General features: G+C 40.7%; 1 protein-coding gene across 1 annotated transcript in view; it reads right to left on the minus strand.

Moving 5' to 3' along the window:
* KNDC1 (kinase non-catalytic C-lobe domain containing 1) overlaps positions 1-17,259 on the minus strand; it is a 130,247-nt gene that overhangs the window by 65,221 nt on the left and 47,767 nt on the right. Inside the window, exons 7-9 of the mRNA XM_077822240.1 lie at positions 9,855-9,969; positions 2,584-2,655; positions 2,424-2,485 (exon numbers count right to left, since the gene is read on the minus strand). Coding sequence (XP_077678366.1) covers positions 2,424-2,485; positions 2,584-2,655; positions 9,855-9,969 — 249 coding nt within the window. The remainder of the gene's footprint in view (positions 1-2,423; positions 2,486-2,583; positions 2,656-9,854; positions 9,970-17,259) is intronic.

Genomic DNA, 17,259 nt, shown 5'->3' on the forward strand with positions numbered 1-17,259 from the left:
TCCTTACATAAGCTATTACCAGCAGGAGAGTGGGGTGGGAGGAGGTATTGTTTCATGGTCTCTGTGTATATAATGTCTTCTGCAGTTTCCACAGTATGCATCCGATGAAGTGAGCTGTAGCTCACGAAAGCTTATGCTCAAATAAATTGGTTAGTCTCTAAGGTGCCACAAGTACTCCTTTTCTTTTTGCAAATACAGACTAACACGGCTGTTGCTCTGAAACCTAACAAAGAACTAGTTAATCCAGTTGTTTAGCACATACTCAGCTTCATATTAAGTCCCCAAGATCTGTTGACAAGCACGTGTTGTGGCACTTCTGAAAGTATGCAATAGAGTTGAAGAACTTCAGGCCTGTATCACTATAATGTCATTTCTACAAATCATATGAGCATCTAATTGTAAACCATCTACCATGACTTGTTGAAAAGCACCTAATTCCAGAGTGAACCAAATTCCATCCAGGCAAGTCATGCACCAATGAAGTGCTGAACATCGCTCAAAATATTAAAGACGGCTTTGAAAATGGTATGGTAACAGAGCCGTATTGGAACTAGGCATGCTGGGAGTGTGGTAGCACCCACTAACTTGAAGTGGTTTCCGTGATATACAGGTTTGCAGTTTTGTTCAATGACTTTCAGCACCCCCACTATAAAAACAGTTCCAACACCACTGTTGTCGACCTATCAGCAGCATATGACACAGTGAATCACTGTAGGCTCCTCACTAAAATATACAGCATGAAGAAAGATTACCACCCCATTATGATTGATAAAAATGTTGTCTTTAGTACAGATTGTATGTTGAACTATGTGGGAAGCGGAGCCAATGATGGCAACAAAAAAATGCCATATCCCAAGGGAGCATACTCTCTCCAATACTTTTCAACATCTACATGAACGATCAACCAATCCATCACAGCACAAGAAGTTTTATCTATGCCAACAACCCACGCATTGCTGCCCAGGCCAAGGATCTGGCCCAGATCGAAGCTACATTAATATTGGTGCTGTCCAGGTTCTCAGTTTATCACAACAAGAACCAATTGCCATTTTGCAGCGTCCAGTTATACCTGCTGGATGCAGCAAGCTTATATGAGTTCATCAATTTAACAAAGAAATTGATATGTACCAGGCTTGTTATCCCAAGGAGTCTCTGACACACTTCAAACCAAACACACTGCTTCAGGGAGAGTGAACAAACAAATTTATTAATTATAAAAGATAGATTTTAAGTGATTATAAGTCAAAGCATAAGAAGCCTGATTTGGTCAAATTAAATAAAAGCAAAACACATTCTAAGCTGATCTTAACACTTTCAATGCCCTTACAAACTTAGATGCTTCTCACCGCAGGCTGGCTGGCTGCTCTTCAGCCAGGCTCTCCCCTTTGATCAGTACTTCAGATGCTTGGGGTGGTGGTGTCTGTAGATGTGGGTGTAAGAGAGAGAGAGCATGGCAAATGTCTCTCCCTTTTATCATGTTCTTTTTTCCCTCTTGGCTCCCCAACCCCCCACTTCAGAGTCAGGTGAGCAATAACTCATTGCAATCCCAAACTTGCCAAAGGAAAGGGGGTGACTCACTAGAGAGTCCAACAGATTCTTTGCATTGGATACCACACAATCATTTTATAAGGATGAACATGGGGGTGTAGCCACACACCATTAAAGATCTCGCCAGAGCTACACACCAAGCCATATCTTGTGCTCAACATTGGATGAACCTATGATTGTGGAGGAAGGACACAAGATGGTGACCAGTCTCACAGAAAATACAGTACTTACTTGTTTGCAACTGTTATGAAGATAATAAGTAGCGCTCATAGTGCTCTTCATTACTATCATCATCTTTGGGTTGAGAGTTCCTTAGGACTTCTTTACATGGAGAAATTTATCAGCAGAACTATGCTGGTATAATTATACTACTCTCATTGTACTGATATAACTCCACACCTGGACACTTATTTTGGAGTAGATGTCCACATGCGGAGTTCTACGAGTATACCGATAGCAGTATAATTATACCAGCACAGTTCTGCCAGTAGAGTACTCACATAGAGACTCTAGGCTGAAGCCCAAGCTTTGAAGTGCTTCTTTCTGCATCAAACGAATAATATAGAAAGCTGTAGCCTCCAGTGCCATTTCCATTGTAAGTGGATTAAAAGCAATCAAGCTTTGTGGAAGTGCATTTGAAAATTGGTTTTTGGGGTTCACACTTCAATGCTTGGGAAATACTAACAAATTTATTTGAGCATAAGCTTTCGTGAGCTACAGCTCACTTCATCAGATGCATCCAATGAAGTGAGCTGTAGCTCACGAAAGCTTATGTTTAAATAAATTTGTTAGTCTCTAAGGTGCCACAAGTCCTACTTTTCTTTTTACTCACATGTAAGAGACTCACATACGTGCTTCAAATCATATGACATTACCTTTTCAGTAACAAAATCCACTTCTTCAATTTCAGGAGCCAGATAAAATGTATCATAACACCCTAAGAAAAGAGAAGAGAAACCAAAACCAAAGAGGTCACATATTTGCTTTCCTCTCTTTCATAACAAGAAGGAAAAAATGGTTTTATTACTATTTTACCTTCATCTTTTGGAGCAGCAAAGAGAACATTTCCATGGCAGTCAATCAGCACACAGTCCAAACATAAAAACACTGCAAAATAGGTCACAAGAGAATCATAGCCATACCAAAGTGCATCCTTTGCAGAATGAATTCTAACACGGATAATTATGACTGAATTTGTTTGAAAAATATTTAATATTAACAGTCTCATGAATGATGTAACAGATTAAGTTTGTGCGCGATATAGTTAAATAAAAACTAAAGTTGAGACACAAACTGGCTAATAAAAAGTAAGAAGATTAAATTACCCAGACCTGCAGGTAAAGACGTCCTATTACTGCAGAATAAAAACAAGAAAGCAAGACAAAGTTGGACTTCAGGACCAGAAAGAACTTCGTAATAACATAACAATACTGTATGTAACTTTTCTTTTCATGTAGTGCAGAAGAGTGATGTCAGACAAGAACAAAAGCAGCAGCTCTGGCTGGATCTGCCCTAGTCTCCTCACAAGGTAAACATGAAGGTATGAAATTACTAACCTACGAGAATTTTTCCCCCAAAAACCTTGAAGTGACAATACAGTGGAGATTAAATGAAACAAATGCTCAACTAAAGTCCCTCTAAAGTGAAATTAACTGGGACTGCTGACAATAATTGCAGAGGCAATATTGTCAAGGAGATTGAACACAGAGCTAGAAGGGCCATTATCTGGAAAGGAATTGAAGGCATGTTTGGCAGCAAGCCAGATCCAGGACTCCTCTGGGAATTTTAAGATATAGAGCCCAATCCTGAAAACACTTGTGCACAAGTAGCTTTACTTACCTAAGTAAGCTAATTGAAGAAGATTCTCACTTGCATAAGCATTTGCTGGCCCAGACCCTCAGCCCTACTCGGTTTAAAAAAATACTTGAGTTGTATAAATATTTTAACTGAGGTGAAATCTCAAGAAACTAATTTTCCTGTATTTAACATTAAGAATGTAAGATCATTTTATAAAAACTCAACCATGCAAAACAGATGAGTAAAACTCTCTCTCCATTAGATATCTTTAAACACAGACTGACTTAATGTGCTTTGATATGATAAGCCATCTGATTAATGTGGTTCTGTCTCAGTCCACAAGCATCAAATAAACTCTTTTCCAATGAAAAAAGTATTAGGGTAATAAATTTACATGACATAAATTCTAAAAAAAAAAAGAGAAGTTTGAATATGTTCTGAGAAAAATGTGAAAAAGTCCTTCTTTAGTTAACAAGAAATCCATGAAGAGGAGGTTAAGACAGTACAATGAGGAAATTAAAGGTTATTGGCTTCAGTTCAGGAGAGCACTTAAACTGTGCTTAACTGTAAGTACATGCTTAAGTCCCATTGTCTTCAATAGGATATAAATCACATCCCTTGGTACTATCCTGAAGAGGGATGCTTTCCTGGAGTGGAGGGCCATTACTTATTATATCAACTGAGGCAGTGCCCAGGAGCACCATCAGGACTAGGACCTCATTGTGTTAGGTGATTTAGAAACACAACAAGATGTTGTCCTTGCCCCAACAAGTTTAGATTTTAAGGCCCTGAACCTTCAATTGGATCCATGCAGGGCAACCCTGGAGCCTCACTGAAGTCAGGAGGGCTCTGCAAGAGTGGAAGGATCTTCCTGCATGTATCCAATCATAAGATCTGGGCCAAAGCCCAGAAGCAACATATAAAGGATAAGAGGAAAGGAAATAATTGAAGTCCCAATAAAGGACTCAATGTGCATACAGGGATCCATAGTACCAGATCCTAGTGTAGGGTCAGGTTCGAAATACATAAATTTAGAGGGTGTTTTAACTGCACTTGAGCTCCTCAATCATTCTTAGTTAGCTAATTATTTGGAAAGTGGATTTGAGAAGGAATCTGAAGGAGGAAAAGATGGCCTTATCAATATACTCAAGAAGGGGAGCCTACACGTAGGACAGCGTTGGGAAAGGCAGGAAGCATTAAAATGAAAAGAGATACTGATTTTTGAAAAAAATAATTAAAAAATCAATTTTATAACAAGAGTATCCTGTATACAGTGTGTCATTAAGGTTTTGTTTTGTTTTTGTTTTTAAGTACAGTAAAAGACATGTTATCCAGCATGTTGGGGGAATGGGGGTTGCCAGTTAGGCAAAAATTCCAAATAACTAAGGGGGTTCGGGGCTGGGGCATGGGAGGGGATGCAGGATGTCATAAATATAAAGGGAAGGGTAAACCTCTTTAAAATCCCTCCTGGCCAGAGGAAAAATCCTCTCACCTGTAAAGGGTTAAGAAGCTAAAGGTAACCTCACTGGCACCTGACCAAAATAGACCAATGAGGAGACAAGATACTTTCAAAAGCTGGGAGGAGGGAGAGAAACAAAGGGTCTGTGTCTGTCTGTATGCTGCTTTTGCCGGGGATAGAACAGGAATGGAGTCTTAGAACTTGTAGTAAGTAATCTAGCTAGGTATGTGTTAGATTATGATTTCTTTAAATGGCTGAGAAAAGAACTGTGTTGAATAGAATGACTATTCCTGTCTGTGTACCTTTTTTGTAACTTAAGGTTTTGCCTAGAGGGAGTCTCTATGTTTTGAATCTAATTACCCTGTAAGGTATCTACCATCCTGATTTTACAGAGGTGATTCCTTTACTTCTATTAAAAGTCTTCTTGTAAGAAACTGAATGCTTTTTCATTGTTCTCAGATCCAAGGGTTTGGGTCTGTGGTCACCTATGCAAATTGGTGAGGATTTTTACCAAACCTTTCCCAGGAAGTGGGGTGCAAGGGTTGGGAGGATTTTGGGGGGAAAGACGTGTCCAAACTACGTTTCCCAGTAAACCCAGTTAAAGTTTGGTGGTGGCAGTGGAAATTCCACGGGCAAAGGGTAAAATTAATTTGTACCTTGGGGAAGTTTTAACCTAAGCTGGTAAAAGTAAGCTTAGGAGGTTTTCATGCAGGTCCCCACATCTGTACCCTAGAGTTCAGAGCGGGGGAGGAACCTTGACACAGGGCATGGGCTCTAGGAGGGAGTTTGGGTGCGGGAGGGGGCTTGGGGCAGGAGGTTGGGTGCCGGAAGGGTTTTGGGGTGCGAGGCAGCTCCCTGCAAGCAGCAACATGTCCCTGTTGCTTCTAGGCAGAGGGACAGCCAGGCAGCTCTGCGGACTGCCCTACCCTGCCTGCTGGCTCTGCAGCTCCCATTGACCGGGGACCACAGCTTATGGGAGCTGCAGGTGCGGTGCCTGCGGGCAGAGGCGGTACACAAAGCCATCTGGCCACGCCTCTGCCTAGGAGTGGCAGGGACATGTCGGTGCTTGTGGGGAGCCACCAAGGTGAGCACCGCCCAGATCTGGTACCCCGAAATGCTAGTTTCTAGAGTTTTCTGGTTTATAAAGTGCCAGAAAACACAACTTTTACTATATTAGTAAGACAGCAGAATCATGTGTGTTTAGAACAGTCTTTTGGTTAAACTCAAGAAGGTCCCTATCAAACAAACTCAGTTCACTATTGCTCTTTCTCCCTATGAACACACCTGCCTGCAGTCTCTTTTGTTTCAGATTCACTTCTGCTCTGGTGCTAAACACCCTCTTTCAGGACTACAGGAAGAGCCATACCAGCTGCCCTAGAGCAGTATGTAAGTGATGTCATCACTCTCATGCAAGAGACAAGAAGTGAAACTGACCAACAAACCAGTGTAGTCTATTATACTGAATGTGCTATCAAAGTAAACAAATTGAAGCTACAGGGGAAAAAACATACTAACTTTTTCTTGTAATTTATTTCAGTTAAAGTTATAGCCTTATGGGTTACTGGTTCAACATTTTCATATGGAAAAGCTATTTTCAGGTTGGCAATGTCGTTTTCCAGCTGCATATGCAAATTCACTCTTTCCTTGTCTGAATTACAATAGAGACTCTAATACTTCAGTGTCACAATCACATACGGTCCTTTATACATATGCTATTTATTTTGTCACAGTGGTCCAGACATACATCTCTTTATTAACTTGGGCCCCAGTCCTGCAAGCTGCTGTGTGGGCAACCCCATCCCCATGCAAGTCTCAACTGCAGTCAATGGGGGTCTACAAATGTGAAGTAGCTTGTGGGATCATGGCCATAAGCTATTTACATGTTAAGTTCTAAGTTAAGTATTTTAATAATTGTGAACATGCATGACCTAGCATTTACTTTCAATCAGCAGCACAGCTTTCTTCCACTGCACTTCAAGACTAAGTCAGTTAAGCACTAAGCTGCAAATTTAGGTGGGCCCGCACATGCCAACAAAAGTTTATTCTTCTTCTACGTGACTGTCATGGCTACACGGCAAACTGTGCTTCTCGAGTGCACGCTTTAGATGATAGGTCTGGCTTCCAGCACCTCACTTTGGATGGAACTACACAGACCAACCACTCAGATTGGATCTCTGGGCTGCTGCCCCGCTAGTTCTCCACTGTGTTGACACAGCCCCAATTCTGTTTTGGCAGCTGTAAGAGTTTCCCCTCAGAAGCCTGTGACTTGTGTGCAGTGACACAAACAGCATCTTCAAAACAAAGCTTTATTTATTCTCTCGCCAAAGGTACAAAATATACAGAGAAAAGAATAAAAACAAGAGGCCATTGTAAGTTTCCCCTCAGCCCAGCTAACTCCATTCCTGGCAGGGAGAAAACAACCTGGCTTGCTCTCAGCATGTGTGTGTGTCAACTTTCACTGACACCCTGGGTGTCTCCCCTAGCTATCCAAAACACCTCCCTTTTCTAGGGTCTTCGAGATTTAGGGTATGTCTACACGAGAGACCTTAGAACAGCACAGCTGGACTGATGCAGCTACACCACGGTTAAGATCTCTCGCGTAGTTGCTCTATGCTGACCATCGACATAATTAAACCAGTCCAACGAGAGGTGGTAGCTATGTCGGTGGGAGCTCTCTCCCACCAACATAGCGCTGTGCAATACTTAGGTTGCTCAAGGGAGTGTTTTTTTCACACTCCTGAGCGACATAAGTGGTAGTGTAGACATGGCCTTAGATACACTGTCTTTCATCCCAGGCTTTACCCTTGGGAACAGTAAACCATTCTAGCCTGGAAGGAGCAAGTCAGGTAGTTTCATCCCCATTGAAAGCCTATCCATTGTTTCATCAAAGAGCTCTTATCTGTGTTATTTTTTCATTTCCTTCTGTTTCTCCCTCAACAGCCTCTTTTGAACTTCTGGCAGTCAGGCAGGTTAACATCAAAATAGATAACCTGAGGAGGCGGCACATAATATGTATAGAAATCTAATATACCCAACGCCCTCATTCAACATACTAGTACCAAACTGGAGTATACTGTGCAAGTACTATTTACTGTATAGGATTTCACATAATGATTTCATGTACTGTCTGGCATATATCGGATAAGCTTAATTTGAAATGAGATCCTGTACTTAAAAACCATTCCCAAATTTGAAAAGGAAAAAAAACGCTTTGGTTAAAATGAATTTAATTACAGAAACCTATTTTTTAAAGTCTGGAAATGAACAGTTAATCAAGCCAGACAGATTCCTATTGCCATTTAAACAGTCATCATTCCTCATTTTATCAGTCTTTCACTGCCATAATTAAGACAAAGTAGGTTAAAAAATACACATTTAAAAAAGACTCAAGAATGGGTACAATGAATCATTCTTAAGATTGTGCTGGGCAGGGGGTATTCAAAAAAAATCAATAAGATTAAGAGTTTTTCATTAAGTAGCAAATGAAACCTAAAGCGGTTCTATAATGAGGTGTACATATATACTCTAAAAAGAAAAGGAGGACTTGTGACACCTTAAAGACTAACAAATTTATCTGAGCATAAGCTTTCGTGAGCTACAGCTCACTTCATCGGATGCATCCACTGAGTGGATGACTGAGTGGATGCATCCGATGAAGTGAGCTGTAGCTCACGAAAGCTTATGCTCAGATAAATTTGTTAGTCTTTAAGGTGCCACAAGTCCTCCTTTTCTTTTTGCGAATACAGACTAACACGGCTGCTACTCTGAAATCTGTCATATATACGCGTGCGCGCTCTCTCTCTCTCCACACCCTTATCCGAACACACACCCTTATCCGAACGATTCTAAATTGAACAATAATATTCGGCTCAAAAGTTTCACACTGAATGGCAGAAGACCCAAAAATGATGATGCTAGAAAGCATACCCTCTCATTTATTGGTTTGTGTCACAACTTTAATATTTATTTAAACAGTTTTTAATTTTCAAATGCTAGACAAAGTTCAGATCTCAGATTGTATCAGTATGTTGAAACTCAGCTGCTCCAGATAAATGTATATGTGCAGTAGCAGAGGTTTGCTAGGCATATTAAATTAGAATCTGGCCTATTATATGCAGTCATTTGGAGTCTTTCCAAACTCCAGGGGCATGCACCATGGTGCTGAAATACCAGGAGAAGCATAGCTAAAGTTTAAGAGCTGCATAGCTTAAAGTGCACAAAAATCTACTTTTATAGCTAATTTTCCTTGTAATATTTTTATACTATAAAAAAGACAAAGATGGCTGAATCAACGCAATCCTAAAAAATGCTGTGAATTCTTTTATTTTACTAGTGATTTGTTTATATTCATTCGCTACTGATTTAACAAATATTCTTAGGCAAAATTTTTAAAACAAACAGAAAGCAAAGCAAAAAAACAAACTCTCTTTATATTAGAGCTTCTTCAGGTTTATCATTAGTGTAAGATGGACCAAACATGTTCAAGATTCCTACTAATATTCAGGACACACATGAAATCCTCACCCCCCACTGCAGCCTCTTTATGCCAAAGAGCACAGCAGTAAAAATGGGCCTTAAATGCTCATGTTTCCGCTGTGGGAAGATTTCCCCAGTGTCAGATCCTAGGATATCTGGTGGTGGTGGTAGGGAAAATTTCCTCAGCACACAGTACTTTGGAGATTCTGAACACTATGAAATCCCAGGAGGTTGCTGGAACTTAGAGGTCCTCATGTGTTACAGCACAGAGATTCACCAGGGAAATTAATCTCTTTACTTTATACATTTCCTCAGACATACCAAAAGTTCAGTAAAAAAGAGAGAGATTCTTCCCATGAAATGCATGAAACTTAACTCCAAGTATACTAAAAATTTAAAATCACAGCCTCTATAACTGAAGTCAACCATGGTATTTTAAAATTTCAGGTTTCATTTGAGTTGCAGAAGAAACATTTAAATAGGTATATACAGTGAAAAATACTGATATATATTCAACAATAATCTATGCAAATGAATATACATATAGAGTATTTAGAGGCCCCAAAGGCACTACCTGGATAATCCATGTAAGTCTGTAGAGTAAATAAGCATTCATGACATAATGCCCAGAGTTCATAGTCTTTCAATGGCTTACCATACCGAGACAAAAGAAGTTTCAGAGAGACCCACTGAAAATAAAATCAGAGAAAAAAAGTTATGAGACAATACATTTCTAAAAATAAAGTGTCTACTGATGTTTTGATAAAAAGTACCTTAAACTAAATGCACACATTTTAAAGGCATTGGGCTTAGGCATTTTATTCCAGCTAGTGTTCATTGGTAACTCCCCATAGAAAAATCTTTGCACAACAACTAGATGAATGGATTCTAAACTTCTGAAATACACCGAAAAAATCGTAATTCAAATTAGCTTTCACAGGAAGGGGAAAAAAGTATATCTGGAGTATATCTGTTTGAAATCTTCTTGCTTATCACAATACAAAGATTCTTTGCAGCATTACAGAAATAATTAAAGGGACACTGCCTAGTAGAGCCCTGCATGAGACTAGTGTAGAGCCCTGCAGCACGACTGGGATCCTGTGGGTCCCACAGGCCTGCTGGCATAATAGCAGGAGCGGGATTAAAGAATAGTTCCGTGCAGGGCTCTACTGCCTAGCCTACAAAGAGCAGAAATCCTGATCTATCTTGACACTAGCATTATAGGTCTTACCTTAAAGTTTTCATCAAAGTTTCTTGTACTTCTGTGAAACAAGTTACACAACATTGACAACAGAAATGTCAGAATTATTTTGAAGTAAAAACATTATTTTGTTTTTAATACTTGTGGACAATTTACACCAGTGGCATGTTGTATCACTAAAAGCTGTAGCTTGTTTATCAAGCTAGATGTTTATACTTGACCATCACCCTAGTATAAAGAAATGTTATTGTACAAATGCAAGAGAATATTTACTGTTCTTCATAGGGGCTGGTACTTCCTAGGTTATAATTTATGAATATTTACTTTGGAGTTTCATGACTATAACAGAGGTTTACTACCTGCAGTTACAACCGTTTGATGTAAGTCACACATGCCAAAAACAAACATTCTCATCAGACCAAAGATCAGTAGCCTTGGGGGAAGGAGCCACATTATATTCATACCTGGAATCCTGCAGGTATACTGACTTTCACCATGAGGCAGCCATCAAGGTAGGTAAATACTTTGGCCTAATACCTTTTAAACATCCCTTTAAAAAGTGAACTGTATAAACTTTGTATTAACTGTTAAGATGTACAGTCAACAATAACTTTTTAAAGTGCTATGTTTTTGTAGTTTGCGCTTAACATGCATTTTCATGTGTTAGATTCTCTCTACCAAACACCACATGTAGCACATTGCGCAAAAAAAGCATAGCTAACTTCACTACAGGTCAATGTGATCCAACCTGATCAGGTTAAGTTTCATTTTCAAATTTTGCCATCACCAGTATTCTTGAGCCTGACACATACAAAACTCATCCACAACTCATCCACAATTCTGTTTCTTGATCTTGTTTTAAAAAAGAAAAAAGCTGATGAAAGCTATTTAATTAGTTAAGAGGAGTCAGCTGCATAAAAACATCACTCTCTAAAACTAATTTAAAAAGGAGCCAACTTCTCCAAGTTCGCCAGACAGCAAAAACAAGACACTAACTGAGCTGCAGGACCCTCATTTGAAAAGTGGTCAACATTTGATATGAAGGATTTTTGATGTCCCAAACGGCTACCATTTTTGTTCCTCTCTCCATACAATGATACTTCTGACATGTCTTTGAGCTGTGCTTATGACCTCCTCCTGGAGAGAGGCTTTAAAACTAACACAGATGTTAACATTTCAAATTTAGTCATGGGATAAAGCTGCCAGAATTGGAGAAACTCTCAGACAGTCTGGGAGTGCTGCTTGGTCTCAGAGTGTCTTTCAAGTTGACAAATACTGTGATGCCAACTTCCCCACATTTCCCTCTGAGGCCGTGCTACTCTGTTCTACATCAGAGGAGCTGCTAGGGCAGAGAGGAAACCTTCCTCACTGATACTTGCAGTCTGCTGCCCCTAAAGGAACTCAAAGTTGCTGCACAGAAAGCTGATGCTACCTCTCCTCCTTTTGTTCACCTGACTGCTTCCTCTGCTCCATATATCAAGTGGTTCTGACCACAGCGAGGAGCTAATGAATAGCTGGCAAGGGAAGGAAGAAGATGGCCCAGTCCCCCATATTCATCTTCAGCAATAGCATACACCCTTAAGGCTCCAGTGATGTGTAGAGTAAATATGAAACATAAAAGTTACTAGGGGAGCAGAAAGACATCCTGTACTTTCTCATTACTTGCAGGGAGAAGGAGAGGGAGGAAGGAAAGAAAGAACATTGACTGGAGCAGGAAAGTTGAGAGAATTTAAGAAGGGTAGCAAAGGGGAAAGGCTTACCACAGGAGAGAGCGCAAGCAATGGGAGCAACAGAATGGATGAAGAGGTGACAAGAATCATAGGAATGGAAATGCTGTTTCAGAGAAAAGCAGCAAAGAAAAGGATGTAACAAAGTAAATACCAGACAAGAGAAATACCACAATTATCTGTGACTGAGTGAATCAGATAAGCACAGGGGGAGAATAAGAAAAAAATAGAAGTGGGAGGGATGGGGAAAGAAAAGAAAAGATGCAGGCAAGTTACAGGTTACTTAATTTTATTTAATTGGTATTCTTTTGAGTGACACTTCCCTGGCAAGTGTCCTAGATCTCAGTTTTGGAGAGAGGGATGAAATAAGTACTGTAGTTATTTAGAAGTATTAGTTTTACTGGCTATAGAGGATCCTGTAGTTCCATAATGAGGTTATCTTGGTTTCTACCTATATTGCTATTACTTCTTCTGAGTGGTTGTTATCCAGATACTCCTAAGCAAAGATTACTTTTATTCCAGATGGTATGCAATGCCTAAATGTTGTCATTATGGAGAGAGGGGAAACAGGAAAGAAAAGGAAGGCCCTTCTAGAGTCCACTATAAGGGCTTTATTCTCCCTACTCCTTGTGCAAATTATGAAGTCTGAGCACTATGTATATTATCAGAAAATACTCAATACTCTTGTTTGAGCAAAATAATTGCACCGAATCCAATGAAATGAAGTTTACTTGGTAAGCAGTGTTGCTTTCCTTATTTATGGCTGTGAGGCAACTTTTTTACTTAAAGCCCCAATTCCCCAAATAATTTAAGCATGTGTTTAAGTTTACACTCATGCTTATGTTCCATTGAATGCAGTGGGACATTTTAAAAAAAGTTTAAAAGCCTATTTAAGCTTCTCAGAAATAGCACTAGAGACTTCCAGCAATGCAAGTTTCAGAAGGCTGTATTCAGAGAATGCAGACCATTGAATCTGGTTCTGTGGATGAAGGGAAAGCAGTGGACGTGTTGTTCCTTGACTTTAGCAAAGCTTCTGACACTGTCTCCCATAGTATTCTTGCCAGCAAGTTAAAGAAGTATGGGCTGGACAAATGGACTATAAGGTGGATAGAAAGCTGGCTAGATTGTCGGGCTCAACAGGTAGTGATCAATGACTCCATGTCTAGTTGGCAGCCGATATCAAGTAGAGTGCCCCAAGGGTCGGTCCTGTGGCTGATTTTGTTCAATATCTTCATAAATGATCTGGAGGATGGTGTGGATTGCACCCTCAGCAAGTTTGCAGATGACACTAAACTGGGAGGAGAGGTAGATACGCTGGAGGGTAGGGATAGGATACAGAGGGACCTAGACAAATTGGAGGATTGGGCCAAAGGAAACCTGATGAGGTTCAAAAAGGACAAGTGCAGAGTCCTGCACTTAGGACGGTAGAATCCAATGCACCGCTATAGACTAGGGACCGAATGGCTAGGCAGCAGTTCTGCAGAAAAGGACCTAGGGGTTACAGTGGACAAGAAGCTGGATATGAGTCAACAGTGTGCCCTTGTTGCCAAGAAGGCCAGTGGCGTTTTGGGATGTATAAGTAGGGGCATTGCCAGCAGATCGAGGGACGTGATCGTTCCCTCTATTCGACATTGTTGAGGCCTCACCTGGAGTACTGTGTCCAGTTTTGGGCCCCACACTACAAGAAGGATGTGGAAAAATTGGAAAGAGTCCAGCGGAGGGCAAGAAAAATGATTAGGGGACTGGAACACATGACTTATGAGGAGAGGCTGAGGGAACTGGGGATGTTTAGTCTACGGAAGAGAAGAATGAGGGGGGATTTGATAGCTGCTTTCAACTACCTGAAAGGGGGTTCCAAAGAGGATGGCTCTAGACTATTCTCAGTGGTAGCAGATGACAGAACAAGGAGTAACGGTCTCAAGTTTCAGTGGGGGAGATTTAGGTTGGATATTAGGAAAAGCTTTTTCACTAGGAGGGTGGTGAAACACTGGAATGCGTTACCTAGGGAGGTGGTGGAATCTCCTTCCTTAGAAGTTTTTAAGGTCAGGCTTGACAAAGCCCTGCCTGGGAAGATTTAATTGGGGATAGGTCCTGCTTTGAGCAGGGGGTTGGACTAAATGACCTCCTGAGGTCCCTTCCAACCCTGATATTCTATGATTCTATGAATCCTCTATGCTGTTGATATCAACTTCATCCAACATCCCCACTTCTTTAGTACTGCACCATTAGCAATATTCTTATATGCATAAGTCTGTGCAAAATCCTTATTGTCTCTGCTTATTTCTGAAATTCTCAAATTGTATCAATTTTTTGGAAATGTATCCTTTTCATATTAGAAATGGTTTACAAGCCCAGTTTTTAAGAAAACATTTTCTTAATCAGAGTAGCTTTGATGAGAAATATGAAGGTAGAGTAGAAGTTGTTTTATCCGGCATGCTGGGGGAAGGGAGGGTGCCACTAAGTAAAAAATGCCGGTTAACTAAGAGGTAGGGAGTTTGGGTGCAGGGGCAGAGGGGAGCAGGGCTGGGGCGCAGGAGCAGGTGCAAAACATGGGTTCTGGGAGAGATTTTGGGTGTGAGAGGGGGCTCGGGGCAGTGGGCTGGGGTGCGAGATGGGGTATAGGGTGCCGGATCAAGGGGGTGCTTACTTCCGGTGGCTCTCCGCATGTGGCGACCTGTCCCAGCTGCTTCCAGGCGGAGGCACGGCAGGCAGTTCTGTACACAGGCACAGCCCTCACAACTCCCATTGGCCACAGCTCCCAGCCAATGGGACCTGCGCAGCCAGCACTCGGGGCTGGGGTGGGGAGGGAGAGCATGCCGAGCCGCCTGCCATGCTTCTGCCTAGGAGCAGCTGGGACAGGTCGCCACTTGCGGTGAGCTGTCCAAGGTGAGCGGCCCCCAGATCCAGCACGCCCTCCTGCACCCAAGCCCCTTTCTGCACACAAACTCCCTTCCAGAGCCCGCGGTCCACACTCATTTCCGCGCCCCAACTCCCTGCTGGCCCTGTGCCAACCAGACTGTAAATCAGCATTTCAATGAAGATCAGAAATGCCAGTTTATAGAGCTTTCCGGTTCCTGATGTGCCAGATAAAACATTTTATCTGTATATTATAGATTAATATATATTGTAGGCATTAATGACTTTTCACTTTAACGTGAAAATTTGTTACTATGTATTGTATGCCCCGTCTGGCTACTAATGAGAATGATGTTGGTAAAGAACTAAAGTAAAATTGTTTAGCGATATTCTTATAATTCACTGTTGATACCAGTTTTACACACCCAAACATCTGGGAATAATAAATATCTGAACTATGCCTGCCTTTTATGCCAAGAATAGTAGTATATTATGCAAACATATGCTGGCATCTTATGAACAGCCATAATGAGGCAATAAGTAACACATTAGCCCTCTCTTAGGGAGCTCCATTCTGGGAATATACAATTTTCTTACCTTTAAATGATATTTCATATGATAAAACAATAGTCAATGTCATTCTCTACCTAGGTGGGTTTTCACTTCTGTCACACTTGACTAGATATGAATGACCAAGAGAACACAAATGTTTGAGCACCAAAATAATCTACCTCCAGGTTCCTGTTAGTGGCTTTCTGGTGTGAAAGCCATATTTGTAAAAAATAATATTGAAAAGCATAGGTATGAGACACACCTGATTGGAATGAAATTGGTTAGAGAAATAAAGGATCCCCACTCAATCTTGAAGTAATAAATGTTTATTTATGGAATGGCAAGCTATCACTAAGTGCCCTGACAAGATACATTGGAGAAGCAGGATAATACCAAGTAAGCATTTTTAGTACTGCCAATTGGCCGTAAAGCACATAGGAAGCAGGGTTAGGATATTAGACAGACAGATGTTGTCCTCTGGAGAAATACTATTGCCAGATAAGAAAAAAAAAACCCTGTCTATTCTCCAGAGTGGACAAGGTTAATCACTAATTAGCATTTTTTCTAATTAGAGAATACTTAGAGATGCTAGAACAGTTCTGTTGAAAATTGCACTTGAAGACATATGCATATCTATTATATAACGCCTGGTACACAGTAGCATTTCAGATCTGTTCACATAAGCATTACCCATTCAGGAGAAAAGGTGGTAAAGTACATTCTTATTGGAGTCACACCCTCTCTTTGTTCCCTTGCAGTAAATGAAAAAACTTTCAGATTCAAATTTTGTGTTCATTGCCAAGAAAAAAAAAGTTATATAAAAATCTGGAAGTTTTTTTTTGGCCCTGCTGGAAAAAGGACATAAGAATTCTGACACTGGTGAAATTAGGTGTGGCACTTGTGCACAAAGGATGTCACAGAACTTCGGTCAACTCTGTAAGAATAGAGTTTTTTAAAAATGGGGAGGAGCGCCTGTAGGCAAAGACTACCATGTGCCAGAAATCAGAGGAGAAAAATCATTTGCTACTAAAAACAAAGAGACAGTTGCTAGAAGCTTTAAAATAACTTCCTTCAAAAGGAGGATTTACAAAGAGCCCTCAACTCTGTGTTTAGTCTGTAGGTGGGAAAACATCTGCTTAAGAAGACAGCTTACTTCTAGAACTTTAGGGAACTGTTTGGACATAGGTTGTTCTCAATGATTCCCTTTAAGGGTCACCAGAGCAGTGCCATAATGCCTTACAGAACAGATGGCAAGTTCTTTGTCAATATTTTGTTTGTAAAAAACCTAGAAATTGCAGAGAGATAATTTGGTAGGTTTAAATGGCCCTCTCCTTAAATAGTAGGATTTCTTCTAGACCCTATTTTAGGCAAAGACCTAGGAGAGCTTCTGGATTTTAACAGGGTCTCTTGAGCATTAAGTGTTTGTGTGTCGGAGCCTGAAGTTTTACGTAGAACTGTTCACTAAGACAGGAAGTTGAGAACCTAAGTCAGTAAAACCCTCCCTTCTACTGACAGTACATGTCTATGATCTGTGGCCTTCTTTGTCACAAGCTTGGTGTCTGTCATTTCTGCTCAGATCATATTTACTATTCCTTTGAGAATTAGAATAACGGGAGTAACATCCAGGTGAAATCCTTACCCCA

The sequence above is a fragment of the Eretmochelys imbricata genome, chromosome 7 (genome assembly GCF_965152235.1).
Source record: "Eretmochelys imbricata isolate rEreImb1 chromosome 7, rEreImb1.hap1, whole genome shotgun sequence".
NCBI lineage: Eukaryota > Metazoa > Chordata > Testudines > Cheloniidae > Eretmochelys > Eretmochelys imbricata.